The 23,348-nt window shown below is 55.0% G+C and overlaps 1 protein-coding gene across 2 annotated transcripts in view; it reads right to left on the minus strand.

Annotated features, from left to right (window-relative positions):
* LOC120235563 (phospholysine phosphohistidine inorganic pyrophosphate phosphatase) overlaps positions 1-22,954 on the minus strand; it is a 125,824-nt gene extending 102,870 nt beyond the window's left edge. For both annotated transcript variants that reach the window (XM_039237963.1, XM_039237962.1), the window contains exons 1-2: positions 22,760-22,954; positions 3,212-3,399 (exon numbers count right to left, since the gene is read on the minus strand). In XM_039237963.1, the coding sequence (XP_039093894.1) occupies positions 3,212-3,399; positions 22,760-22,884 (313 nt within the window). In that variant the 5' untranslated portion in view covers positions 22,885-22,954. The remainder of the gene's footprint in view (positions 1-3,211; positions 3,400-22,759) is intronic.
* Positions 22,955-23,348: the final 394 nt, after the last annotated feature.

The raw sequence follows: 23,348 nt of genomic DNA on the forward strand, positions 1-23,348 counted from the left end.
CTCCTCACCCTAACAGCCCTAGGGGAGGCGAGCAAGGAAGGGGTGTCACTCCCATTTTACAGATGAAGGAATTCTCCACGGTTAGGGAGAAAGATGGGCCCGTCCTTGGGGTCCCCTCCCCAGCCCTGGCATCACCCCGGGGACTACCCAGTTCAATACCACAGGTAGGAGGCCCGCAGCCCCGCAACTGAGAAGGGACATTCGCCTGGAGGAAAGATCCCTGGATGTAGGGACAAATGAGGCTGTGGGTAACACTTAGGGGGCTGCAGTGGACCAGACTGCAGAGCCACCGAGCATTCCAGCCCAACGCCACCGAGGACAGCAGAGCCGGGACATCCACACATGCTGAAAAGAAGGAGAAGCTCACCCCTGCTGGCCCGGCTCCCCAGTCCCCTTAGGAAGGCCTCACCCCTGCTGGCCCGGCTCCCCAGTCCCCTTAGGAAAGCCTCTTCCTCCTTCGCCTTCTCTGCCTTCCCCAATTTTCCATTAAACAGGGAAAGTTGCAGGGCACCCAGGTGGCTCAGTTGGTAAACTGTCCACCTCTTGATTTCGGTTAGGTCACGATTCCAGGGTTGTGAGATTGAGCCCCATGTCAGGCTCTGTGCAGAGCATGGAGCCTGCTTAGGAGTCTCTTATTCTCTCTTTCTTTCTCTCTCTCTCTGCCACTCCCCTGCTTCCACACTCAGTCTCTCTCTCTCTCTCTCAAAAGAAATGAATAAACTTTAAAAACATAATAAAACAAAGGAGCACCTGGGTGGCTCAGTCAGTTGAGCATCCGATTTTGGCACAGGGCATGGTCTCATGGTTCATGGGTTTGAGCCCTGCGTCAGGCTCTGTGCTGACAGCTCAGAGCCTAGAGCTGCTTTGGATTCTCTGTCTCCCTCTCTCTCTCTCTGTCCCTCCCCCACTCACACTCTGCCTCTCTCTGTTAATCGAAAATAAATGAAACGTTAAAAAAATACTTTTTAATAAAAACAAACCAACAAAAAACAAAACCCACTAGGCCTGGGCTGCTTGGATCCTGCAAATTCCAAAGCAAGGCTGTCCTCAAGATGGGCCCTCGGGCCCTCCGCCAGCACCTGGGAGATCATCTCGGAGCCCTTGTAATATTCCAGCAGAAAAGAGTGTTTTGTCAGCCTGGGGCCCTGGGGGGCTGGAGACTGAGTAGCCAAGGTCAGCCACCCAGGTGCTGCAGGCCCAACTGAGGGACCCTTAATAGAAACTCTGGGCACAGGGCTCCCATGAGCTTCTCTGGGTGACAGCAAGTCACAGTGCTGTCACACATGTCTGCTGAGAGAATGAGGTGCATCTCAGGTCAACTCCATGGGCGGCGACCACTGCAAGGTCGCCTTGATTCTCCCAGGGTTCACGCACACTCCTCTTCCCCTTGCTGAGTTCACGCTGTGTTCTTTCACTGTGGAAAACTGTAACTGTGAGTCTGACAGCTTTTCTGAGCCCTGAGTCCTTCTAGCAAATCATCCAGCCCGAGTGTGGCCTGGAAAACCCCTGACACATAGATGCTGTGTGATTCTATTTACATAAAACTCTAGACAGGGCAAACCAACTCAGAATGAATAAAAAATCAGAACCATAGATGACTCAGTAGCGGGAGGGGCCGGGCACTGACTGGGCAGTGCATGAGGGACCTTGCGGGATGATGGTAAAGTTCTAGATCCTGATCATGACAGGATTACACACATGGAGGCAATCTGTTCAAACTCAGAAGTGCCCCTGAGGTGTCTGCATTCCATCGTGTGTAAATTTCACATCAAAAGGAAGAAAGGTAAACAGATGCTGAACTCCAGTTTGTGACATGCCGAAGAGTTTTGGGGATGTGTACCAATGTCTGCCGTTTACCTTGAAATACATTGGAAAAATTAAAAGAAAAGATGGACAGAGGAACAGGTGGACACGTAATGAAGAAAACAGAATAAAAACGTCACTGGTAAAGTCAAGGTGACGAGCATACAAATATTCCAAGTGAAATTCCTTCGGCTTCGTTGTAGGTTTCAAAATTTCATAATAAAATGCTGGCGGGGTAGGGGGGCGAGGGAGGTGGGAGGAATTCATCAACCATAAAACTTGGAAAAAGACTTGAAGTCTGAAAACACAGGCATATTTATGGAGAACAGAGGCAGGACTGCCTCCCCAGAGGGGAATCGGGCTGCCCCTCCAGCCTGTGCAAGCTCTGATACCTGCTTGGTTTTGAGCCCTTAAGAGGCAAATGCTGCATCTCCCCCCTCCCTCCCTGCTCATTCCACCCCCAACCCTCCCCCCAAGGGCAGGGATTTTCTTCCTTAAATTGTTCTGTTTCTTTGAGGACCTGTTCTAAAGGCGCTGGCAGTGATCCCAGATCACAGAGGAAGGATTCTGAGAAACGGGATTTCTAAAGCCTGGCACATGGCCCTCGACAGGCACCAGAGCTATAGATCTGACACTCGGGCCTTTCAGATCTGACACTCGGGCCTTTTGGGGAGCACCTCAACCTCTGGGGGCCCCGCTCCTGCTGGGAGGCAGAAAAGTACGCTTCGGCCTGTGGTTTATAAATAAAAATACCAAGCGCAGGGAAGAAAGGGCTCAGTGCATCGACAGGAGCGCCCTGAATTCCGAAGCACTGCTTATGTTTCTTCTTTTTAAACATTCAGAAGGTACCAGATACTACTGCTCCTTCTACTTCTTTCCAGAAAAACTCAGCACTGAGGGTCAAAGGGGCCTTTTCCTTGTATTTAGACTAAGATGGGGATGTAAACCTTGTGCCATTTGCCAGAGACAGGGCTGTTTCTCACAAATAGAGCTGAAGCTTGGGGGTGGGGTGGGGTGGGGGAGGGGAGGCAGGGAGGGCATAGGGGGGTGGCAGACAGAAACCTGGGGCTTCAGTCCAGCCCTCCTTCTCCCCACCCCCACAAGCCCTAGAAGCTAGAATGTTGCCCCTGTGACAATTCCCTACCCTCTTGGTCCCTTCTAGATGAACGAGAGCAGACTTGGGATTTCCCTCTGCGGAGCCATGTGGGACCTGGGACGTGTCCCTAATAATGGTCAGGCATTAGGCGGGGACAGAAGGGGCCTGGTCCCCAGCAGGAAGCCCTGAGCGCCAGCGGCAGGAGCCACATTTCTGTGCATCCTTCCCAGGATGCCACCCCAGGTGACAGGGCCACCCCCCCAACACCACCACCCCCCCACCCCCCACCAGGCTCAGGCCCAGCAGGCCTACCATCATGGATGAGCAGGTGAGGCCGCAGACCTCGCTCCTTCAGGACCAGGCAGGTGGCTGGGGCCGGGGCCGTCACCTCGCCCTCAGAGATGTCGAAGCCCTTGCGTCGCAGGAGCACCACCAGGTCCTTCCGTGACACCTGTGACTCATTGGTGCAGAACCTCACCTTCAGCTGGGACCGCTTCAGTCTGGAAGTGGGCACAGGAGGGGCAGAGGGCGCTGTCAGCACTCGGAGCCTGTGGCCTCTGAAGAGGGAGCTAGCTGGGCACTTCGCAAGGGCAGTCAGGACCCTCCGCGCAGGCCGGGTCACCGCAGCTCCCAGAGACGGGCCTCGGCTGACCTGAGGTCAGGATGGGAACGCCGAGCTAAGGCTGACCCTTTCCAGGGAGCCCCGATGGGCCCCACAATCCTCCCTTCCATCCTCACGGAGCTTGGTGCCCGGGACATGTCCCCTCTCCTTCTGCCTGAGCCACATTACCTCTCTACATGTGTCAATTCGCCCACCTTCTGAGACCCCCTGGAGACCCCCTCCCCCAGAGCGTCCCACTCAGCCCAGCTAGAGGTCACCTATGAGCATCCACCGCCATTTCTCTGCACCTTCCACCGCGGCTGGCAAGCCCACTTGTCGCGGGAGCTGCGTGTGCCTGATTAACTCGGGGTCCGTATTTGCCCTAACGTGCAAAGGGTGGGGGACCAAGCTCAGGTGTGTCTTCTCATTGCTGTCACTGAAAAAAGCTTTGTGGGGAGACAGTCATATCAGGGACACAGGTGATCCTGGGACAGACAGGCAGGAGACAGGGATCCCCTGCAAGCCTAGCATTAACCCAACGTGACCCTGAGACGCGGTGGAAGGTCAGCAGCATCCACATCCCTTCTCTCCTGAGCTCACAGGACACCTGCTACATCTCGGCTGCACTCAGCTCTCAGAACGCAAAGCCACGAAGCAGATGCGTGAAGAGGTCCCAAACGCAGTAACACTGCAACCTCCCACAAGGTTGTTGAGCGCCTACTAAGTGCCTGGCCGGGCCGGTGCACAGGACTGGAACCTTGACCACAGACAGGCTCCCCACTCTCCTGGAGCCACGGTCCGGTGGGTGGGAGGGTAACCTCACAAAGGAAGGGGGATTTGTGATTTGCGAACAGAGAGGCGCCCTGAAGGATGGGACAGGATGAAGAGACCAGGCGAGGAGACTGCTCAGCAGCTGAGGCCTGAAGGGAAAACAGGGCGAGGAGGCAAAGGAACGGCGCCTGGCTCAGGGAAGGGAAGGAGGCTGGGGTGGCCGTCCACGAGCCAGGGCCCCTGCCCAGAACACACAGCCCTCTCGGGGACGAGCCGCGGCCGGGACAAAGGAGCTGTCCTACTGGGCACCGTGGGGTCATGGAGACACCAGCCCACAAGTCGGGGGGCCCGGGGAGCCCCTAGTAAAATAACTGGGTACACGAATCGTCACCCAGCACTGCTCCTAAACAGATCTGAGGACACACACACGTCAGTGGTCTCCAAACATGGAGGAATTCAGCCACCCTTTCAAGGTTTACATTGTTTGTAACATAAATAATACACCCAATCCGGTGTTAAGGACATAACTTAGCATTTGTTATTTATACATATACGTGCTTATTTATTCGTGTACGAGACGGGCTCTAATCGTGCAGAGGCAGCACACAGGCTGGCCGCCGCTACTCAGAACGACAGACTTCAAATCAGCCTCCGTTTGGGCAAATAAGTGAGACCCAACCAAAAATGCTGCTCCGCCCCAAGCCGAGCAGGGACACTTTTTATCCTGCTTGATGAATGAGGACATTTGAGTCTCAGAAAGTTCAAGTACTTTCTGCTCCTCTTCCTGGACCTGAGACTCTAGGGACCTGGGCTAATTCCTACTTAAGCCCAATACGGATCCTGGAACCGACGTGCGTGGAGTTAGGAACAGGAAGCACACCCACGGGGGCTACCTGACAAAGCCAAGGGGGGCCCAGAGGACAGAAAGGTGTCATCCCAGGATGGGGTCTCTGAGAAGGCTTCCTAGAAGAGCCAGGTCCAACCAGAATCTCTTGCAGGACAGACAAGCTGGGTGGAGCCCAGGGAGGGAGGAGCAGGGGCAGGGCAGGCGCTGCCCTCCTGGGACTCGGTCAGCTGTCAGAATCTTCTAGCAGCCTTGGGTATATGGAGGCTGAGCCAGAAAATGAAGCTGGAGAGGAGGCTCACTGAGCAGGCAGGGATGCCTCAGGCGATCTACTCCACCCTGGGTGGGGGGGGGGGGGCGATGACAGAGCTGGGGGAAAGGTGGTGTGTCTGTCCAACGCCCCCTTCTCCACCCCGCCCTCAGACTCCCTATGTGCATTTTTCTTTCTTTTTTTTTTTTTTAATTTTTTAAATGTTTCATTTATTTCTGAGAGAGAGAGAGGCAGCGTTAGCAGTGGAGGGTCAGAGAGAGGGAGACACAGAATCTGAAGCAGGCTCCAGGCTCTGAGCTGGCTGTCAGCACAGAGCCCGATGCGGGGCTCGAACCCACAAACCGTGAGATCATGACCTGAGCTGAAGTCGGACACTTAACCGACTGAGCCCCCCAGGCGCCCCTATATTTTTCTTTCTTTATAGCACTAGCCAGTATCTCCAATCATCCGATCTCTATCTTTGTTTACTGTCTCTCTCTCTCTCAGACCTGTGCGTTCCACGAGACCAGCAATGACATCCGGTCTGTTCTCGGCATCCCCAGTGGGTCACACAGGGCTGGGCACACGGCAGGCTCACCATAAACATTTGCTGAGTGACTGAGTGATGGCAAATTCCAACGTCGGCCGTTGAGAGGGACCCTTCTTCATACACTTACTGCTTCCCCCAAGGGTGTCCCGAGCCTGCAGGTCCGTCACAAGCCCCGTTGGGAACAGGCAGGATTCAGCGGCGGGAACACGTTTTCCCACAGTTAAGATGAGCTTCCCAACCCTCCCGGCACTGGGGCTGACAGGCGCCACTTGCCAAGAAACCCGCAGATCTACCGACGACAGTGAATCTGCACTGAGAGGCCGTGGGTGTCTCAATCAACAGCCCAGGTGGTTTAGTCCTTTCTTAATATTTGTCTTTCCTAATCAGAGGGTTATGAACGATCAATTACGCTTAGTGGTTAATTGCCCTTCATAAAGACAGCTTTTGTATTTTTAAATTAGGCAGTTAATATATTGTAACTAATAGCATCACCTTGTGCATTACGGACAGATCTTCGTTGATTGGCGCCTGGAATGTGTGATTCGCACCCCAAGTTAATGGAGCAGTTGAGTGAAGAAGTGCAGGGGTGTCGGGGGACTAATTACCGCTAATGAATGATGATGTGACCTTCTCAGAACAGTGAACAATCGGCATGACAGTGAGATGACTGAGCCTCACATCTGCCATTCAGAGCGCAACTTCAGATGCCGATAACAAACGAGCAAATAACAGAACTCACTTCGGGACACTTCGACCATGGCAACCGGTCCCCTTTGAAATACCAACTGAAGCTCATAAAGCGTGCGCGTTAGGGGCACCTGGGGGGCTCCGTCGGGAAGCGCCTGACTCTTGGTGTCGGCGCAGGCTGTGATCTCGAGGTTTGCGGGTTCGAGCCCCACATCGGGCTCTGCATTCACGGTGAGAGGTGCCTGCTTGGGATTCTCTCTCTCCACCCCTCCCCTGCACATGCTCTCTCAAAAGAAATGAACTTAAAAATATATATACATGCTTTAAAAATCAAAGTAGTAGCCTTAGGATTAAAGCAGTCCCTGAAAAATCTACTGCAAAATGTTTGGGAAATCCTTCCCTGGGGGTCTGTTCATCCCCCTTTCTGACCATTTGAGAAGAGTCCCAGATCCTCTCTCCATTTCTTGCAATCACTGCAGATAATAGAAATGTGTGTCCTTATAATAGTAACGCATGAATACAAATTACAGTGAGTCCTGCCTCGGGGCTCAGTACCTGTGATCTGATTTTGTCCAAAGCCACGCAGTGGGTACCCCTACACGCGTCCCCTGGGCCAGGTACGAGCTGCCTGCGTAATGAGCCCAGAGACCAAAACGGTCATCCCCATTCTAGAGACAGAAAAACGGAGGCTCTGAGAGGCACAGACCTATGAAGTCACTCAGTCTGTAAGTTGCAGAACCACAAGCCATCAACCGACCACACGGTGGCAGCTACGCGGCGGCGGCGTGTACAGGCCTCTGCCTTTCCAATAAGGGAAGTGCTGTGCCCAGGCGGGACCCAGCAGCCCAGCTGTGTGCGTGGGGCACGGGGGACAGACATCGTGACACGGATCGGTACTTTAGGAAAGGCCTGAACGGCCAACACTGGGCTGAACTGCATCCCCCACCCTGCAAATTCCTATGCTGAAGCCCTCAGGGCGTAATGGGGCCATAGGGTGGTGCTGTGACAGAACAGGATCCTGTGTCCTTAGCAGACATACCAGAGCCCTCTCTCTCTGCGCCACCATGAAGCCAGGACGAGAAGTCCCAGCAGAAACCGATGCCACGGGCGCCAGGTCCTGGACTTCCCAACATACGTCTGTCGTTAAGCCCCCAGGTCTGAGGTTTTTCATTGTGTCCGTCCCAACAGACTAAGCCCATGAACCAAACCCTCAGCATCCCTGGGGGGAGGGGGTCTGCTGCCAGATGTCACAGGTTTGGCCTTACCAGGCCTGGAACACAAGAGCTCCGAATGTGGGGGGAGCCCAGGGGAAGGGGTGGCTCCAGGCCTTCAGCTCAGGAAAGCAAAGTCACAGGGTTTCAGTCGCAGGCTGGGCCCACCTCCAGGACTGAGTCATCCCCGGCCCCCGACACCCAGGAACCCCTGGCTCCCAGAGAGGGGCTACGGCCAGACCACCCTTCTGAACCCACGGCCACCACCTCGGCCTGCGGCCTCCCCTCCCTGGGAGTCCCAAGGCAGTGGGACCTGCCCCGACTTCCAGCGGCCACACCAGATCTTTGAACTGACCTTCACCTCATCCCAGAGGCGGGCCAGGACAAGCCTCTGAGTGACAACGTCGCCTGGTGCAATTACTGTGCATCACAGGACACAGGAACGGGTCCCTTGCAAATCACCTCGGCCCTCACACATCTGCTGGTTGTCGGCATCTGCCAGGGGCGCTCACCCGAAAATAATGGAAACCCTCTCATTATCGTTCGGTAGCAGGTAGAGCGCTGGGGCGATTACTGGCCATCCTGACCGACCTTGGTGGAGCTCCTCAGCCGCTGCCCTCTCCGGCCTGCCACAGGGGGGCTGGGAGGGGGAGAGCCTGCAGCGGGCAAGGAGGCTGCCTGCCTCCCAACTGGGCCGGTCCCCCCTCCTCCCTCCGCCCCTCCCCTCTGGCCCTCAGGAAGTTGTCACTTTCGTGTGGGACCCCAGGAGGCCTCTAGGCACCCAGAGTCTGCTGCACCCTCCTCCTCAGCCAAATCTTATTCATCCTTCAAGGCCTGGTTCATGTTTCCCTTCCTCCAGGAAGCCCCCCAGGCTCCAATCCCACATCCACCGAGGCAGAGCCTGACTTTGGCTCTGCTTTCACAGTCCTCGGAGCATGGCAAGGCCCATCTGTAGGGAGCACCTAAGTAATCCAAATTCCAGACCTGGTGGGCCCACCGGGTAATGGAAGCACAGCGCTCCGGTGCCCAGGGAACCTCGGGAAGGAAGCCTGTGCTCACAGCTAAACCCGCCCACGAGCGATACTGCTTCCCCACTGCTCAAACCCTGCTCCTGGTGCAAGGTTTCTAGAGGATTCCAGAGGAGAAAGCACAGTGGAGCTGGAAGCACCGAGACAGGTAAACGGGAGGTTGGGCCCACGCACAAGGGGCTGGAGTGAATCGCTGCAGAAAAGACGTGTCAGAGAATGTTTGACTGCTGGGCAGCGGGCCAGGTGGCCACGTGGGGACAAGGAGGCAGCGCTTCAGAGTCTGATGACAGGACAGGGTCCCAGCGGTGCCACCTTCAGCTGTGAAGTGGCTGTGGGACCTTCAGCGAGCTATTCCTTCCGTGATTCAGTTTCCTCGTCTGCAAAATGGGGATGATAACAGCACCTGCTTCACATGAGGAGGCTCCAGCCAGACCTGTAAGGTCTTGGGCCTGGTATACAGTAAGTGCTCACTACGTGCCAGCTGCAGATGCCCAGCAGCGGCCTGTGGGCGGGTTGCTCCCGGCCTTATTCACTCCTCCACTGCCCACCTGGCAGTGGCCTGTGGGCCGGTGGCTCCTGGCCTTATTCACTCTTCCGCTGCCCGCCCTACTGTCTCAGAGTCCACAGGGGTGCTCGCCCCCCCTCACCCCAGCCGCAGCCGGGACCGCTGCCCCCTCCCCTGCTCCCACCACCCGCACTCACCTGGGCCTCTGGGGAGGCCAGGCAGACCTGACTCCAAATCCCTGCCCCCTGGAGGAGAGATCTCTCCAGGCCAGGGGAGGGAGGAGGCCTCAAGGTCAAACTTGTAGTGACAAGTGAGATTAGCAGGCAGAGGGGATGGGTGACTTCTCCACATCAAGAGAAAGCTGAGGTGCTTTTCCTTGACCCTCTCTCATCCCTGGGCTGGTCCTCGGAGAGCTGCAGGAGACCCCCTGCTGAGGCCAGGAACCTTCTCCCACGTGATGACTGGTGACCAAGAAACACCAGGAGCAGAGGGGTGGGAAGTGTGAGGGGCAGAGAGGGGCGCCGCCCCCCATTCCTGCAGCCTGCTCTGCCCCTGGGGCCACAACTAAGATGTTATCTGGCGGAGCAGAGGGTCCCTGTTACTAATGAAGGGAGCCGGCAGCAGGTAGATGAAACTCTGCCTCAGTCTCCCCAGAGAAAGGACCTTCACAACACCTCAGGGGGTGGTTATGAACCCAAGCGCGGGTGGCAGCACCCGGCCACAGCCCCAGGGGAACATCAGTCTCGGCCACCCTAATGGCACCCAGACGCGACAGGGACCCAGGCTCTGTAGTGGTGCCCGCACCGTCCAACCTTGACACCTTCAGCTGCTTCTCTTCTGGAAAAGCCACAGAGCTTGAAGACACGAAGAACTGAATCCTACAGAGTACGTATTTGCTCTAAGAACCCAGTCTTTTATTTATTTACTTTTAGTTTATTTATTTAGAGAGAGAGAGAGCAGAGGAGGGACAGAGGGAGACAGAGAGAGAGACTCCCAAGCAGGCTCTGCACTGTCAGCACAAAGCCCAACAAGTGGCTCGAACTCACAAACCTTGAGATCATGACCTGAGCCGAGACACCAATAGTTGGACGCTTCACCGAAAGAGCCACCCAGTGCCCGTAAGAAGCCAATTTTTAAAAATAGAAGGTCAAACAGGAGCCTATGAGTAGAACAGGAGCAGTTTTGCAGTGGAAAACCCCAGTCATGGACACCCACCAAGAGGCACCTGTGTGGATTCAGGGAGGGGCCCAGCCCTGCCCCCGCCCCCGTGCTCCAACGACGGGCATCAGCTGGGTTCAGGGGCCGCCCTGTCACTGGAGCAGCAACAGGACTTTGGGACCACGGGAACAGCTGCTGCCCAGCTGGGGTCCTGCACCTGCACCCTGCAAATGCCCTCAGTCAGGAGGCAACCAAACACCAGGCTCTCGGGGTCCTTGAATCCCAGCCATGAAATGGGGTAACAGGTGCCTGGGCTTCTGCTCTCCAGGACTGGGCACGCCGTGAGCCGTCCCACACGAAACTGTGACCGTCGGTCTAGAAACGCAGACGGGCACCAACAACAGCCTTTGCCAGGAGACCAGGCTGAGCCCGCTGCACCTGCCCTTTCCTTCCACTCCCCCCCAAGGCACACCTTTCGGCTAGGCTGCTGGCCAGCTGCTCCCTGCCCGTCAGTCCCTCCCGAGTCTCCGTCCGACATTCTATGGGCAGTGAGGCACATCACTGTGTCGTCAGAGTCCAGGCAAGAAACACAAAGTCCGGACGGAGAGAACAAGGGACGTGGTGACGCACACAGCCGGGCCCTGGCTGGGCCTCTCAGTCTGGACCAGCCAGCCAGTGACCTCAGGGAACAAGCAAAAAGTCAAACAGACTCAGGGCAGGCTCCAAAGCCAGGGCCCTTACGAAACACAGGGTTTACCTTCCCCGTGCCCGGGACTGCCTTGCCTGGCATCCAGCATGTTCTCTCTCACCTGCCTAAGCCTCGGGGCTCAGACGAAAGGGACACGCTGAGTCCACAAGCATTGATTTACTATTTATTAATAAACACAACTTAGAATCAAGTGCAGGGAATCCAGAAGCCAGAGGAGACCTTGCAGAGTGTTCGACCAACAGCTCGTTTCACAAAATGGGAGACTGAGGTGCAGAGGGATGCGAGACGTCTAGGGGCATGTGCCGAGTTGTGGGTTCTTTGGGCCCCTCCCCAACCTTGGAGAGCCCGTTGCCAGCCAGTCCTCCCTGAGCACCACCAGAGGCAGGTCCGGGCCAGTAGGTGCAGCGGACAGATGCCAAGCACTCCCAGGGTACAGTGTCAGGAGGTGGCAGCCTGACTCAGAACACAACACACTTACTGCCCCTCCGCCACCTCTGACTGTGTGGCTAAGGCTTGTGACCTGACCCTCTCTAACCTCAGTTTCCACATCTGTAAAATGGGACACTAAGAGTAGCTACTGAAAAGGCTGTCACGAAGACCGTATTGAAAAACCATATAACTGAGCACCTGGGTGGCTCAGTTGGTTAAGTATCTGACTCTTGAGTTTGGCTCAGGTTATGATCTCATGGTCGTGAGAGACTGAACTCCACATCGGGCTCAGCGTAGAGCCTACTCTCTCTCTCTCTCCCCCTCTCCCTGACTCGCATGCTCTCTCTCTCTCTCTCTCTCTCTCAAAATAATAAAATAAAATAAAATAAAATAAAACAAAATAAAATAAAATAAAATAAACAAAAAATAAAAACCATACCAGAAGCACATGGCACATTACAAATACTCAATGGATGCCAGTGAAGGCATGGGTTGTGACAGCACCAAACACCTCCTTGGCAAGCCCAGGCTGGGCCCTGGAGGCAGACAGTCTGATGGGAAGACTGATCCCCAGTGAACTGGGGCCGGGAGGGGCCAGGGGGTGAGGGAGCCCAGAGAGCACCGTTAAGAAAGAGGGCAAGGTTTGGGGCACCTGGGTGGCTTAGTCGGTTAAGCGTCCGACTTTCGCTTGGGTCATGATCTCGCGGTTCGTGGGTTCGAGCCCCGCGTCGGGCTCTGTGCTGACTGCCAGCTCAGATCCTGGAGCCTGTTTCAGTCTGTGACTCCCTCCCTCTCTGACCCTCCCCTGCTCACGCTGTCTCTCTCTCTCTCTCTCTCCTAGAAATAAATAAAACATTAAAAAAAAAAAAAAAGAAATAAAGAGGGCAAGGTTCAACCCGGCAAAGGGAACCTGGGGTAAAAACCCAGGACTGACTGTCCAGATGAACAATCCTGGGGTACCCGGGACAAAGGGAACCCCGATGGCAGCTGCCGCGGCTCCCAGTGACTGGCCTCCAGCATCTCTCCCAACTGCCCAGTGCATCATCCGCAGGCTCACACTGAATTCTCAAGACAATCTGAGAGATGGGTCAATATCCCCATTCACAGATGAGGACTGGGGTTTGGAGGGACTGAGTACTTACCCAGGGGCAGAGCTCAGTCGAGAACACGTTAATATGAACTGGCCTCACAAGAATGTATACAAATGTGAAGAATACAGCAGCCTGGGCGGAGCTGAACGATTTCGTCTTGAAATCAGCACCAAGTTCAACAATTCAAAGACTCTTATTTGCTAAGTAACCACCTCTTTGCCACCGTTGACCCTTCAAGCAACAACATACTCCTTTAGCCTCTAGATGTGGGACAAGCAAAATGGTGGGTAAGAGAAAACAACTCACCACACTTACCCCCCCATTACACAGGCGGGAAACTGAGGCACAAAAACACTATAAAACCTGCCCAAGACCGCATCACACAGGACAGACTTGTGATTCAAAACCCAGGCCCTCACCCACAAAAGCTGACACCTAACTTTTAAAAAATAATTTTTAAGTGTATTTATTTATTTTGAGAGAGAGACAGAGAGGAATTGAGTGAGCAGGGGACGGGCAGAGAGAGAGGGAGAGAGCGAGAATTCCAAGCAGGCTCTGCACTGTTAGCACAGAGCCTGACCTTGGAGCTCAAACTCACAACCCCGGGATCATGACCTGAGCCGAAATCGGATGCCTAATCAAGTGAGCCACCCAGGTGCCCCTACCTTTTCTTAGGTGACATGTAAGAGGCAGCGGCCGCCCTTGGGAGAGCACCGGCCCCACTCTCCTTCCTCATGAGGCGTCGTTAAGCAAGGCTGAGTCTCTGGGTCTTCCTCCTGCCGGCCCCACGGTCACAGGACATTGCCCTGAGCTCCGCAACGGGCAGGAATCAGGCAGGGTTTGCCAATATGGCTTCCCTGTCCATCCTTGGGGTGCTTGGGGAGGGGTACGGACGCTTTTTGTGACCCTCCTGAGTCACTCATGCCTCAATGGCCTCCCAATCCACAGGCGCTTCGCACCAGAGGCAGCACTGTTGGGAGACACCATTAACTCTGTTCTCAAACCACCAACCTGGCCACCCTTGCTTCCATGTGGTGGCCCTGAGCACCCATGCTGAGATCAGCACCCAAGAAACAGCTCTTGTCCGGTGCGGTCTCACACACCCACCCAGCATGCCTCAGTCTCCCTCCATGCGGGTCAGCGTGCACGATTCCACTCTCTACCTCAGCCACAGGTGGGCTGTTGCGTCTCTCTTCTTTACCTTTTTGGACAAAAATGGTATTTTATACACATTGTTTTGTAACATTTTTTACTGTTTGTATTCACGTCATACAAACTAATGTCAACATGAAATAGAACTAGTTTTTGTTAAATTTTTTTTAATGTTTATACATTTTTAAGAGAGAGAGACAGAGTTTGAGTGGGGAAGGGGCACAGAGAGAGGGAGACAGAATCTGAAGCAGGTGCCAGGCTCCAAGCTGCCAGCACAGAACCCAACGTAGGGCTCAAACTCACAAACTGCGAGATCATGACCTGAGCTGAAATCCAACGCTTAACGGACAGAGCCACCCAGGTGCCCCCACCATGCTCTGTTTTAATAGCTAAAAGTACTCTGCAGTCAGGGAAAACTAATTTATTCTCTCCTCCTCCCCTCCTGATGGACAAGCAGCTTGTCCCCAGCCGCACATACGAAATTATAAACCAAGAAACGCTGAGCCATCCCCTGGCCCAGACCTCAATACTGTTATTCATCAAAACACCTTGACCATGATCACTGACTGGCTTCATCATCAATTACAGAATTGAACAGAGAAAATATACACTTGTCAAACATTGGTCTTTGGCTTTTTTTAATTTGAGGGGTTCTACCCTGGGTTTCACCTGGGGGGTACTACGTAAGAGCTGGAACGCCCCGGCTTGGGACCTGCAGGGACTCAGCCTCCGGTGCCCCGCGAGAACTCCGTGGGCGAGGGAGGGGCGCAGGGCAGGGGCAAGGGCCGTGCGATGTCAGGAAAGGCAGGCGCTGTGTCTTCAGGTCCTCTGTGTTTCCGGCGAAATACAGAGGGAGGAAGCAGTGTCACCGTGGGGGAATACGTGGACCACGGCTGGTGACAAGGGTCTGGACTCTGTACTCCGTACATTCACCTACCAGTGGCACTGTTAGCGAGGAGGGAGCCACTTGCGACTTTTGAAGCTGACACCGTAGAACTTACAACACCAGAACAGCCCAGGAGAGAACGCTGCCTTCTCCTGGTGTCATCTCTGAACACAGAGTGGCTCCTGGTGGCTTAAACAAGCTCAAAAAGTGGCCGCCCCCTCTGACACCCCGAAGGGGCAGGTGCCGGGCCATGAGTGGGAAGATGGGATGTGGCAGCACGGGTGAGTGAGGCTCCCGCCTGGCCCTCAGTCCCTAGCAATCGGTACTGCCACTCCTGGGACTAGAAGCTTCCCAGGGAGGCCCGGCATCGAGGCAGGCTCGGTCCTAACGCCTGCAGGGGGTGACCTCGGACAGGGCTCCCCTGGCTCTCGCTGCTCCATAACCTGCTGGGAGGGGCCTGAGTTTAACAGGGTGGCGGGGCTTCGGGTGCTCCCGGGGGCTTGAGACCCCCCCCCGGCCCCCCCAGAAGGATGGGTTGCGGGTCCGCAGTCCTGGGTGGGAATTGCTTTATGAAGCGGCCCCGGGCCGAGGTCTGCTTCCTTCCGCCGGCCACAAAAAGGCTGGGCCAAGCAGGGCAGGGCCGGGCAGATGTGCTTTAGTGGCCGGAGACAGGATGCCGTAAATGCCGTCCTGCCTTTCACATGCAGATGCCCCCGGAGCTCTCCTTTGTGTGGGCCAGCCCCTGGGCCGGCCCCTGCAGCCCCCGCTGGGCCCGGCCCTGCCTCTGAAAGGCTCCCCTCGGGGAGCCCCACCGCCCAAGAATGGGCTCCAATAAAGGGCTCATTGGGGGGACCGAGGCTGCTTACAGATGTCCCATTTCCACGCCCGCCCACAAACCCTAGAACCGTAAGAGGGCTCGCCAGCCCCTGCGGCTCCAGGGAGTCGGTGTGGCCCTCGGTTCCATCTGGGACGCTCCTGTCCCAGATGGCATCTCCAAGACCCCGGGGCACGCGGCGGCGGATCTGCGAGACCGCGCTCCCCCACCCCCACTCCCTGGTCTCTCTCTGCCTGCAGCAGGCCTTTCTGGGTGCTGGTTACACTGGTCTCCCATCTGGACCCAGAGCTTCCCAAGCGCGGAGGCCTCTCTCTGCCTCGTTCACAGCACAGCGTCCCCGAGCCAAGAGCAGGTGTTGTAGTTTAAAAATGCTCAGTAAATACATGTGGGCGTGCGAATGAATGAAGGAGCAAATGCCAGACAGAGAAGCAGGGTAGTGCCAGGAGGGACACTGAAGACTTGGGGTCACATGGACCCGGTGTTAACCTGGCCCGGCCACCTTTTCTACCTCTGCCAGTTCCTGAATCTCTGTGCCTCAGTCACTTTGAAATTTTTTTTTTAATGTTTTATTTCTTTCTAGGAGAGAGGGAGAGACAACGTGAGCAGGGGAGGGTCAGAGAGAGAGGGATTCACAGACTGAAACAGGATCCAATCTCTGAGCTGGCAGTCAGCACAGAGCCCGACGCGGGGCTCGAACACACGAACCGCGAGATCATGACCTAAGCGAAAGTCGGACGCTTAACCGACTAAGCCACCCAGGCGCCCCTCAGTCACTTTGAAAAGAAGCCCCAAATCCCTTTTCAAAGTGGGGTCAGTCATCCACCTGGGACATCACCCAGGACATCACATCACAGGCCTCCTTCAATTATTGGTGACCGCTGTTACCGCGGTCCACATCGTTCTGAAAAGCAGAGTCTAATGATTTATATTTCCTTATTTTTAATATTTATTTTTGAGAGAGGGAGACACAGGATCTAAACTCTTGACGTGCAGAGCCCGATGTGGGGCTCGAACTCATGAGCCGTGAGATCACGACCTGCGCCAAACTCGGACGCTTTACTGACTGAGCCACCCAGGCGCCCCTGAAAAGCCGAGTTTATACTCTCCATGTGCTCTGCGTCCCCCAAACAGTGGGAACCTTCTGGAAAACCTGAGGATGCATGCCAGCACACAAAGTTTAGGAAGAAGAGTGGGGAGCTGGCCCCTCCAGGGTTCCCAGAATGGAAGGTGCTGCCAGAACCCAGCAGGGCTGGGGAGCCGCCACTGGGGTGACCGGTTTCCCAGGACCTTGTCCCCTCCCTACCACGCCTGTCCCTCTGCAGCTGCTCTCGCTCCAGGGGCTCCCACTGAGCTCCCTAGGACATCAAAGCGAGCGGTGCACATCAAGGAGGCTTGAGTCGAGTGCAGGCAGAAAAGGAACCACACCGTTCCTGGGAGAGCCCATGCTTGGCTGCGCCACCCCAACACAGGGGCACCCCGTACGCGGGAGGCGTCGCCACGGAACGCTCCAAAAGCAGAGAGACGTTTCCAGCACCACACTCACTGCCGCCGAGTGTCTGGACGCTGGGCTTCGGGGCTTCCCTGAGCCCGAGTGTGATCAGTGGGCCGCTGGGGGCTGGGAAGGGGGGCCGGCAGAGGAGCTGAAGAGGAAAGGAATATGCAGAGAGCCAGAGGGCACCTGGTGTGGGCACTGGGCGGGCCCGGGCTCAGTGGGTGCCAGGCCACAAAGGGGGTTCCTCAGTGACAATCCTGCCCAGGAGACTACATGTAACTGGGGGCAAGGGGATGAGGCGGGCGAGGGGGCGGAGAAGGGCAGCAAAGCTCGCTGGAGAAGTCCTGGCGGACCAGGGGGGCGCTCTGTGGCGTGGGAGCCATGGGAGCGGAGGAGGTTTCAGAGGGACAAGGCCATTAGTTCTCCAGGCCCCTGGGCAGCACAGCGATAAAATCTCCCAGGGTACAGAGTGCTCTGCCCCCTCATGGAAAATAATCCCAAATACTCCAGGGAAGGAAATCCTCCTTGCCACCCACAAAACTGGCTCTGATGTGTTTTAAGCCTCTCCCGTAGCTGTTAGATTTCTACAGGTGTAGCTGCTACCAGAGACAGCCCAGCTATAGGCATCGGCCTGAGTGAAAGTAAATCAAAACCAATCCCCTCTGGGGAATGAGCTGGAAAGTGCCAGTGCAGAAGGTGCCACAAGAGTTAGCGGGCTGGGGACCCCTCCCTCCTGCCCCACCCTGGGATCTGCACATGCATCTGGGGCAGGCCCAGGTCAGGGTGGGAGCGCTACTCAGGAGGGGCTGTTGGAAGCCCTTGACCTTCTCAACACCCGCTTCCCCTGCAAAGGACTCTGTGGTTCTGGCGCAGTGGCTGGGAGTCAGGCTGATGTGGGTCTCCACGGTCCGTGCACCGTCTCAGCTGAGGACCCCACCCCCAACGCCCAGCAAGACCTGAGCTGCAGTGGCTTCGACCGGTAAAGGGGAATCACAGCCCCTCCACCACCCAGGCTGTCAGGGGACCACCCCGCATGGCGAGAGGAAAGCATGAATGCCTAGCACAGAAGAGGCAGCCTCACCTGCCAAGAAAATAGTAGGAAATACAGTCAATAATATTGTAACAGTGTTTGGTGACCAATGGGGACTATACTCAGCGGGGTGAGCATGGAGAATTGTACAGAATTGCTGAATCACTGGCTGGACACCTGAAACTAACATAAGATTGTAGGTTAATTACACTTCTATCTTAAAAAATTCCATAACTGGGGAGCCTGGGTGGCTCAGTCGGTGAAGCATCCAACTTCGGCTCAGGTCGTGATCTCATGGTTCGTGGGTTCAAGCCCCACGTTGGGCTCTGTGCTGACAGCTCAGAGCCTGGAGCCTGCTTCAGATTCTGTACCTCCCTCTCTCTCTGACCCTCCCCTGCTCATGCAGTCTCTCTCTCTCAGAAATAAATAATAATAATAGTAAAAACATTAAAAAGAAATTCCATAACTGGGGCGCCTGGGTGGCTCAGTCGGTGAAGTGTCTGACTTCAGCTCAGGTCATGATCTTGCGGATTCTGTGTCTCCCTCTCTCTCTGCCCTTGCCCTGCTCGTGCTCTGTCCTCTCTCTCAAAGATAAAAATAAACATTAAAAAAAAAACTTTAAAAGACCACGACTTAAATAAATATATATGTGTGTGTACATGTGCTGTGCTGTCATGGGGTCTATCCTGCACTTAGCACTGGGCCAAGAACACCACGAGCCATCACAACACCTGCCCTGCACCCCTTCACCCCTCCCTGCACCTCCATCCTTCCGGATGCTCTAGTCTGACACTGGGGCCATTCTGTGTTTCCTCTTCTCCTGGCCCCACAATACCAGTGTTATCAGGAGCTCCTACCAGTCCTACTTCCAAAACAGCTCTTTCCTTCACCCCCTTCTCACCGCCTCCCTCATCCGAGCCCCGCAGTCTCTCTCTGGACCGTTCAACCGTCTCCTAACTGGTGCCCGAGTTTCCTCTCTTGAGCCCTGCCATCCCCCCCACTCCCAGGCCATTGCCTACTCTGCAACCCAAGGGGTCTTAAAATATTTGTAATTTTGGTTTGGGGTGTGGTATTTTTCTTCCAGCCTTGTTGAGAGATAACGGACAAAATATTTGTAATTCTAACATTCAAATGGGAAATATATTCACGTGGTTCGAAAACATTAAAACGTGACACGTGTTAATCCACAGGGTCGCGGTGAAGAATCTTGCTCTCACTCTTTCTTCCAACCACCCACTCTTCACCCAATGAAACTCTTCCTTCCGTTTCTTTCTGCAAACGCAGCAGCAGGAACACATGCTTGCATTTCTGCCTTTTCCACCTAAGAGAGACACGGCTCAGCCCATTCTGTGTTTGATGTCTTTACTGACAGTAAGTCTACAGCACAAGCAGGCTCATTCCTTTTCGCACTGCTTGGTATTCCCCGCTTTCACAGACAGACTGGGATACTCCCCGAGTAATAGATATCTGAGCTGTTTCCATATGTACATGTGTATATTTATTTCAAAAGTTACCATCAAGAATGACCTGGCGCTGATGTCCTTTCTCATGTAGGAGGCAGGGCAAATTTCCAGAAGTGGAGCCGCTGATAGATAATGCCAAATGCATCTTCCACAAGCAACATGTTAGAGTCTGTTTCTTTTCTTTTTTTTTTTTTAATGTTTTATTTATTTCTAGGAGAGAGAGAGAGAGACAGCGTGAGCAGGGGAGGGTCAGAGAGAGAGGGAGTCACAGACTCTGAAACAGGCTCCAGGCTCTGAGCTGGCAGTCAGCACAGAGCCCGACGCGGGGCTCAAACCCACGAACCGTGAGATCATGACCTAAGCGAAAGTTGGATGCTTAGCTGACTAAGCCACCCAGGCGCCCCTTTTTTTTTTTTTTTTTAATTTAAAGAGTCTGTTTCTGCAAACTTTCACCAAGTGAATGCGTGCCCGAAGTTACGCATTATTGCCAATTATCTCATACTGATGAAAAATGGCAGCTTGGCATAGTTTCAATGTGCATTTCTCTTATTTTTTCAAAGTTTATTTATATTTGAGAAAGAGAGAGAGAAAACACAAGCCAGAAAGAGAAAGAGAGAGAGAGAGAGAGAGAGAGAGAGAGAGAGAGAGAATCTGAAGCAGGCTCCAGGCTCTGAGCTGTCAGCACAGAGCCCTATGTGGGGCTCGAACTCACGAGCTCATGACCTGAGCTGAAGTCGGATGCTTAACCAGCTGAGCCATTCAGGTGCCCCTGTGTTTCTCTTATCTAAGCTTTATCTAAGTAAAGCTGAGCATCTTTCATATGACTAGGGGTCATTTGCTTTTTATTCCTTGTGAATTAATTGTTTACATCTTTTGTGCATTTTTCTATTAGGCTGTCTATTTTGCTGTTGTCGATTTCTAGATTTGGGGGCACAATTATAAAGGTCCTCTACTCTAAGATTTCTTTTTTTTTTAATTTTTTTAATCTTTATTTATTTTGAGAGAGAGGGAGAGACAGAGCACAAGCAGGGGAGGGGCAGAGAAAGAGGGAGACACAGAACAGAAAGCAGGCTCCAAGCTCTGAGCTGGCAGCACAGAGCCCGACGTGGGGCTTGAACTCATGAACTGTGAGCCAAAGTCGGCCACCCAACAGACTGAGCCACCCAACTACTCTAAGATTTCAAAGGAAATCTCTCCTGTTTCCATACGGTACTTAGGCAGTTTCACTTTTGACATTTCAACTTCAACTATGTTTCAGTTATGTTTTAAAAACACAAAACAGATCATATGACACTCCTGCCTAAAATCTCCAAAGACCTTCCCCTACACTCAGGATAAAATCCAGGCACCCCTCTATGACAAGTTATAGCCATGCTCCTCCACTTCAGTTCCGTGAACATGAACGTGCCAAGTTCTCTTCTGCCACAGGCCTTAGCAGCTGCTGATCCCTCTGGCTGGAATGCACTTCCTCTGCCCCTTTGCCCAGACGGCCCTTCTTACCCTTCGGTTCAGTAGGTAAAACTCCCTTGAGCCAAAAGGTGAGGGACTTGCAACCACTGTTTGATCTCAAACTCTATTCGGGTGAAAGGTCAGGAGTCGAACAAACCTAGCTCCTCCTGGCTGCAGCAAGCCAGAGATGTAAATCTTTAATTGACATTGTGATTAGAACAGTCAAACAAGTTCTTCAGGCAACTGTTAAGCCACCGCCCCCCCCACCTCTAACCGCAAAATTCTCGCTTCTGTACACCGGCTTCGGCCCCTCTCCCTGTATAAACCCTGAGCTATGGCTCGATGGCGCGCTCTTCTGAGGACTCTTTGGGTGCTCGGGAGGGGCCGTCCGGCCGGACTAAGATAAATCTGAATAACCAACTCTTTTTGTGTCTGTGGGCTTTGTCCTCGGTGATTCTCCTTTGGAAAAGGTGGTCTATCAAGTCCAATGCTTTCTCTTCAGCGAAGTCCAGCCTCACCTCTGCCACTTTCTGAGCAAACCTTACGTTTACTCATCTGCGTCTTAAGTTTCCCGTGCACTTCCCCGGCAGACATGAGCCCCATGAGGACTTGCCTGCCTCCGTCACAGCCCTGGGCTGTGGTCTCCTGCTCCCCCACACTAGGCCCGCTTAACCCGCAAACACAGCCAGTGCCCGCCGCTCCATTCCTGCAGGCGCCTCCACAGAAGGTTCTTGTCCGTGACGGAGCCAGTCTGAAGCCTTGCGGCAAATGGACACAAAGGGAAAGGCCAGGACTTCAACCTGACTCAGGAAATGAAGCCCCCGGGGCTGTCAGGAGTCTCCCAGGTCCGGCTGCCCCTCACATGCTCTCTTGGAGGCCACATCTCCCTCTTCTGAGCTCCTGGCCTCTCAGACACCTGCTCTGCTGCTCCACGCGACAGTCTGGCTCCCCAGACAGGTGGGGCGGGCTCCCTGAGAATGACAAAGAGGCTCACCTAATTGCATCCATGGGTAAACCGAGTCCTAGTGAGGTCAGCCCACTAACCAGGGTCCCCCCAGCTAGTGCCTCTGGGAAGCCAAGTCCCGGCTGCTCACAACATCACGGCAGCACTGGGCCTGTCCGGCCAACCAATGGCGACCTCAAAGCAGAGGGTCCAGGAGTGCCAACCGTGGCTCTGGCGCGGCATTCTGTGCACAAGATGTGGTGGGCAAGATGCCCTCCTCCCCCTGGCCTCCAAACAAACCATGCCAGCGCATACTCATTCAAAGTTTTCCTGTAACCGGACCAACAAAAATTTTAAAAAAAAAAAAAGGTGGAATCGAATGTATTTTATTTAACCTAATATATTCAAATTATTATCATTTCAACATATAATCGATGTAAAGCAACACCGCGAGCTCTGTAAGTCTTTGTCGCTAGTTCTTGGAAACTGGGCGCTCACAACACGGCTCAAGGCGGCTAGACCCGTTCCAACCGCTGGGCGGCGGGGGGAAGCGAGGGGCGCCCCCGGCAGCTCCGACCAACACGCGCCCGGGGCCCGCCGCTGGGGGTGGGCCGGTGACGGGGTCCGGCCCGGGTGGGCTCTCAGGGACGGGGCGGGGCCAGCGCGGCAGCCCCGCCCCCGCCCCCCCGGCGGCCGCCAGAAGCCGCAGGTGTGGGACCAGGCAGCGCGCGCAGCCTCGCGCCCTCCCGGCCCCGCGGCCAGCGCGGCCCACTCACCTCGCCAGCGCCTCCACGGAGCCCGGGATGGGGATGACGCCGTCCTCGCCGCCATCGAACAGGACGCCCGAGATGTCGAGCAGCACCCCGCGCACGCCGGCCAGCCGCTCGCTCCACGCAGCCATCGTGCCCGGCTGAGCACCTCTGCCTCCTCAGACTCCGCGTCCCGGCTCGCGGCTGGGAACTGCACCCGGCTCGCGGCGCAGGGGCGCCTGGGAAGTGTAGTCCTGGGCGGGCGGGGTGGTCCGAGGGGGCGGGGCCAGCGGGGCGGGGCCGCGGGGCGCACGCCTGCTAAACGGGAGCCGTCTCCCCGGATCGGTGGACCAAAGGCAGGAAAAGCAAAAAAACAAGTCCCTCCCCCAAAACCAGACTTCTAGACAACAAGGAGACACCCACATGTAAAAGTAGTACAGATTAGGGGCCCCTGGGTGGCTTAGTCGGTTAAGCGTCCGACTTTGGCTTAGGTCATGATCTCGCGGTTCGTGGGTTCGAGCCCCGCGTCGGGCTCTGTGCTGACTGCCAGCTCAGAGCCTGGAGCCTGTTTCAGTCTGTGACTCCCTCTCTCTCTGACCCTCCCCTGCTCACGCTG

The sequence above is a fragment of the Hyaena hyaena genome, unplaced genomic scaffold, assembly GCF_003009895.1.
Source record: "Hyaena hyaena isolate Hyena2069 unplaced genomic scaffold, ASM300989v1 scaffold_129, whole genome shotgun sequence".
In the NCBI taxonomy this organism is placed as follows: domain Eukaryota; kingdom Metazoa; phylum Chordata; class Mammalia; order Carnivora; family Hyaenidae; genus Hyaena; species Hyaena hyaena.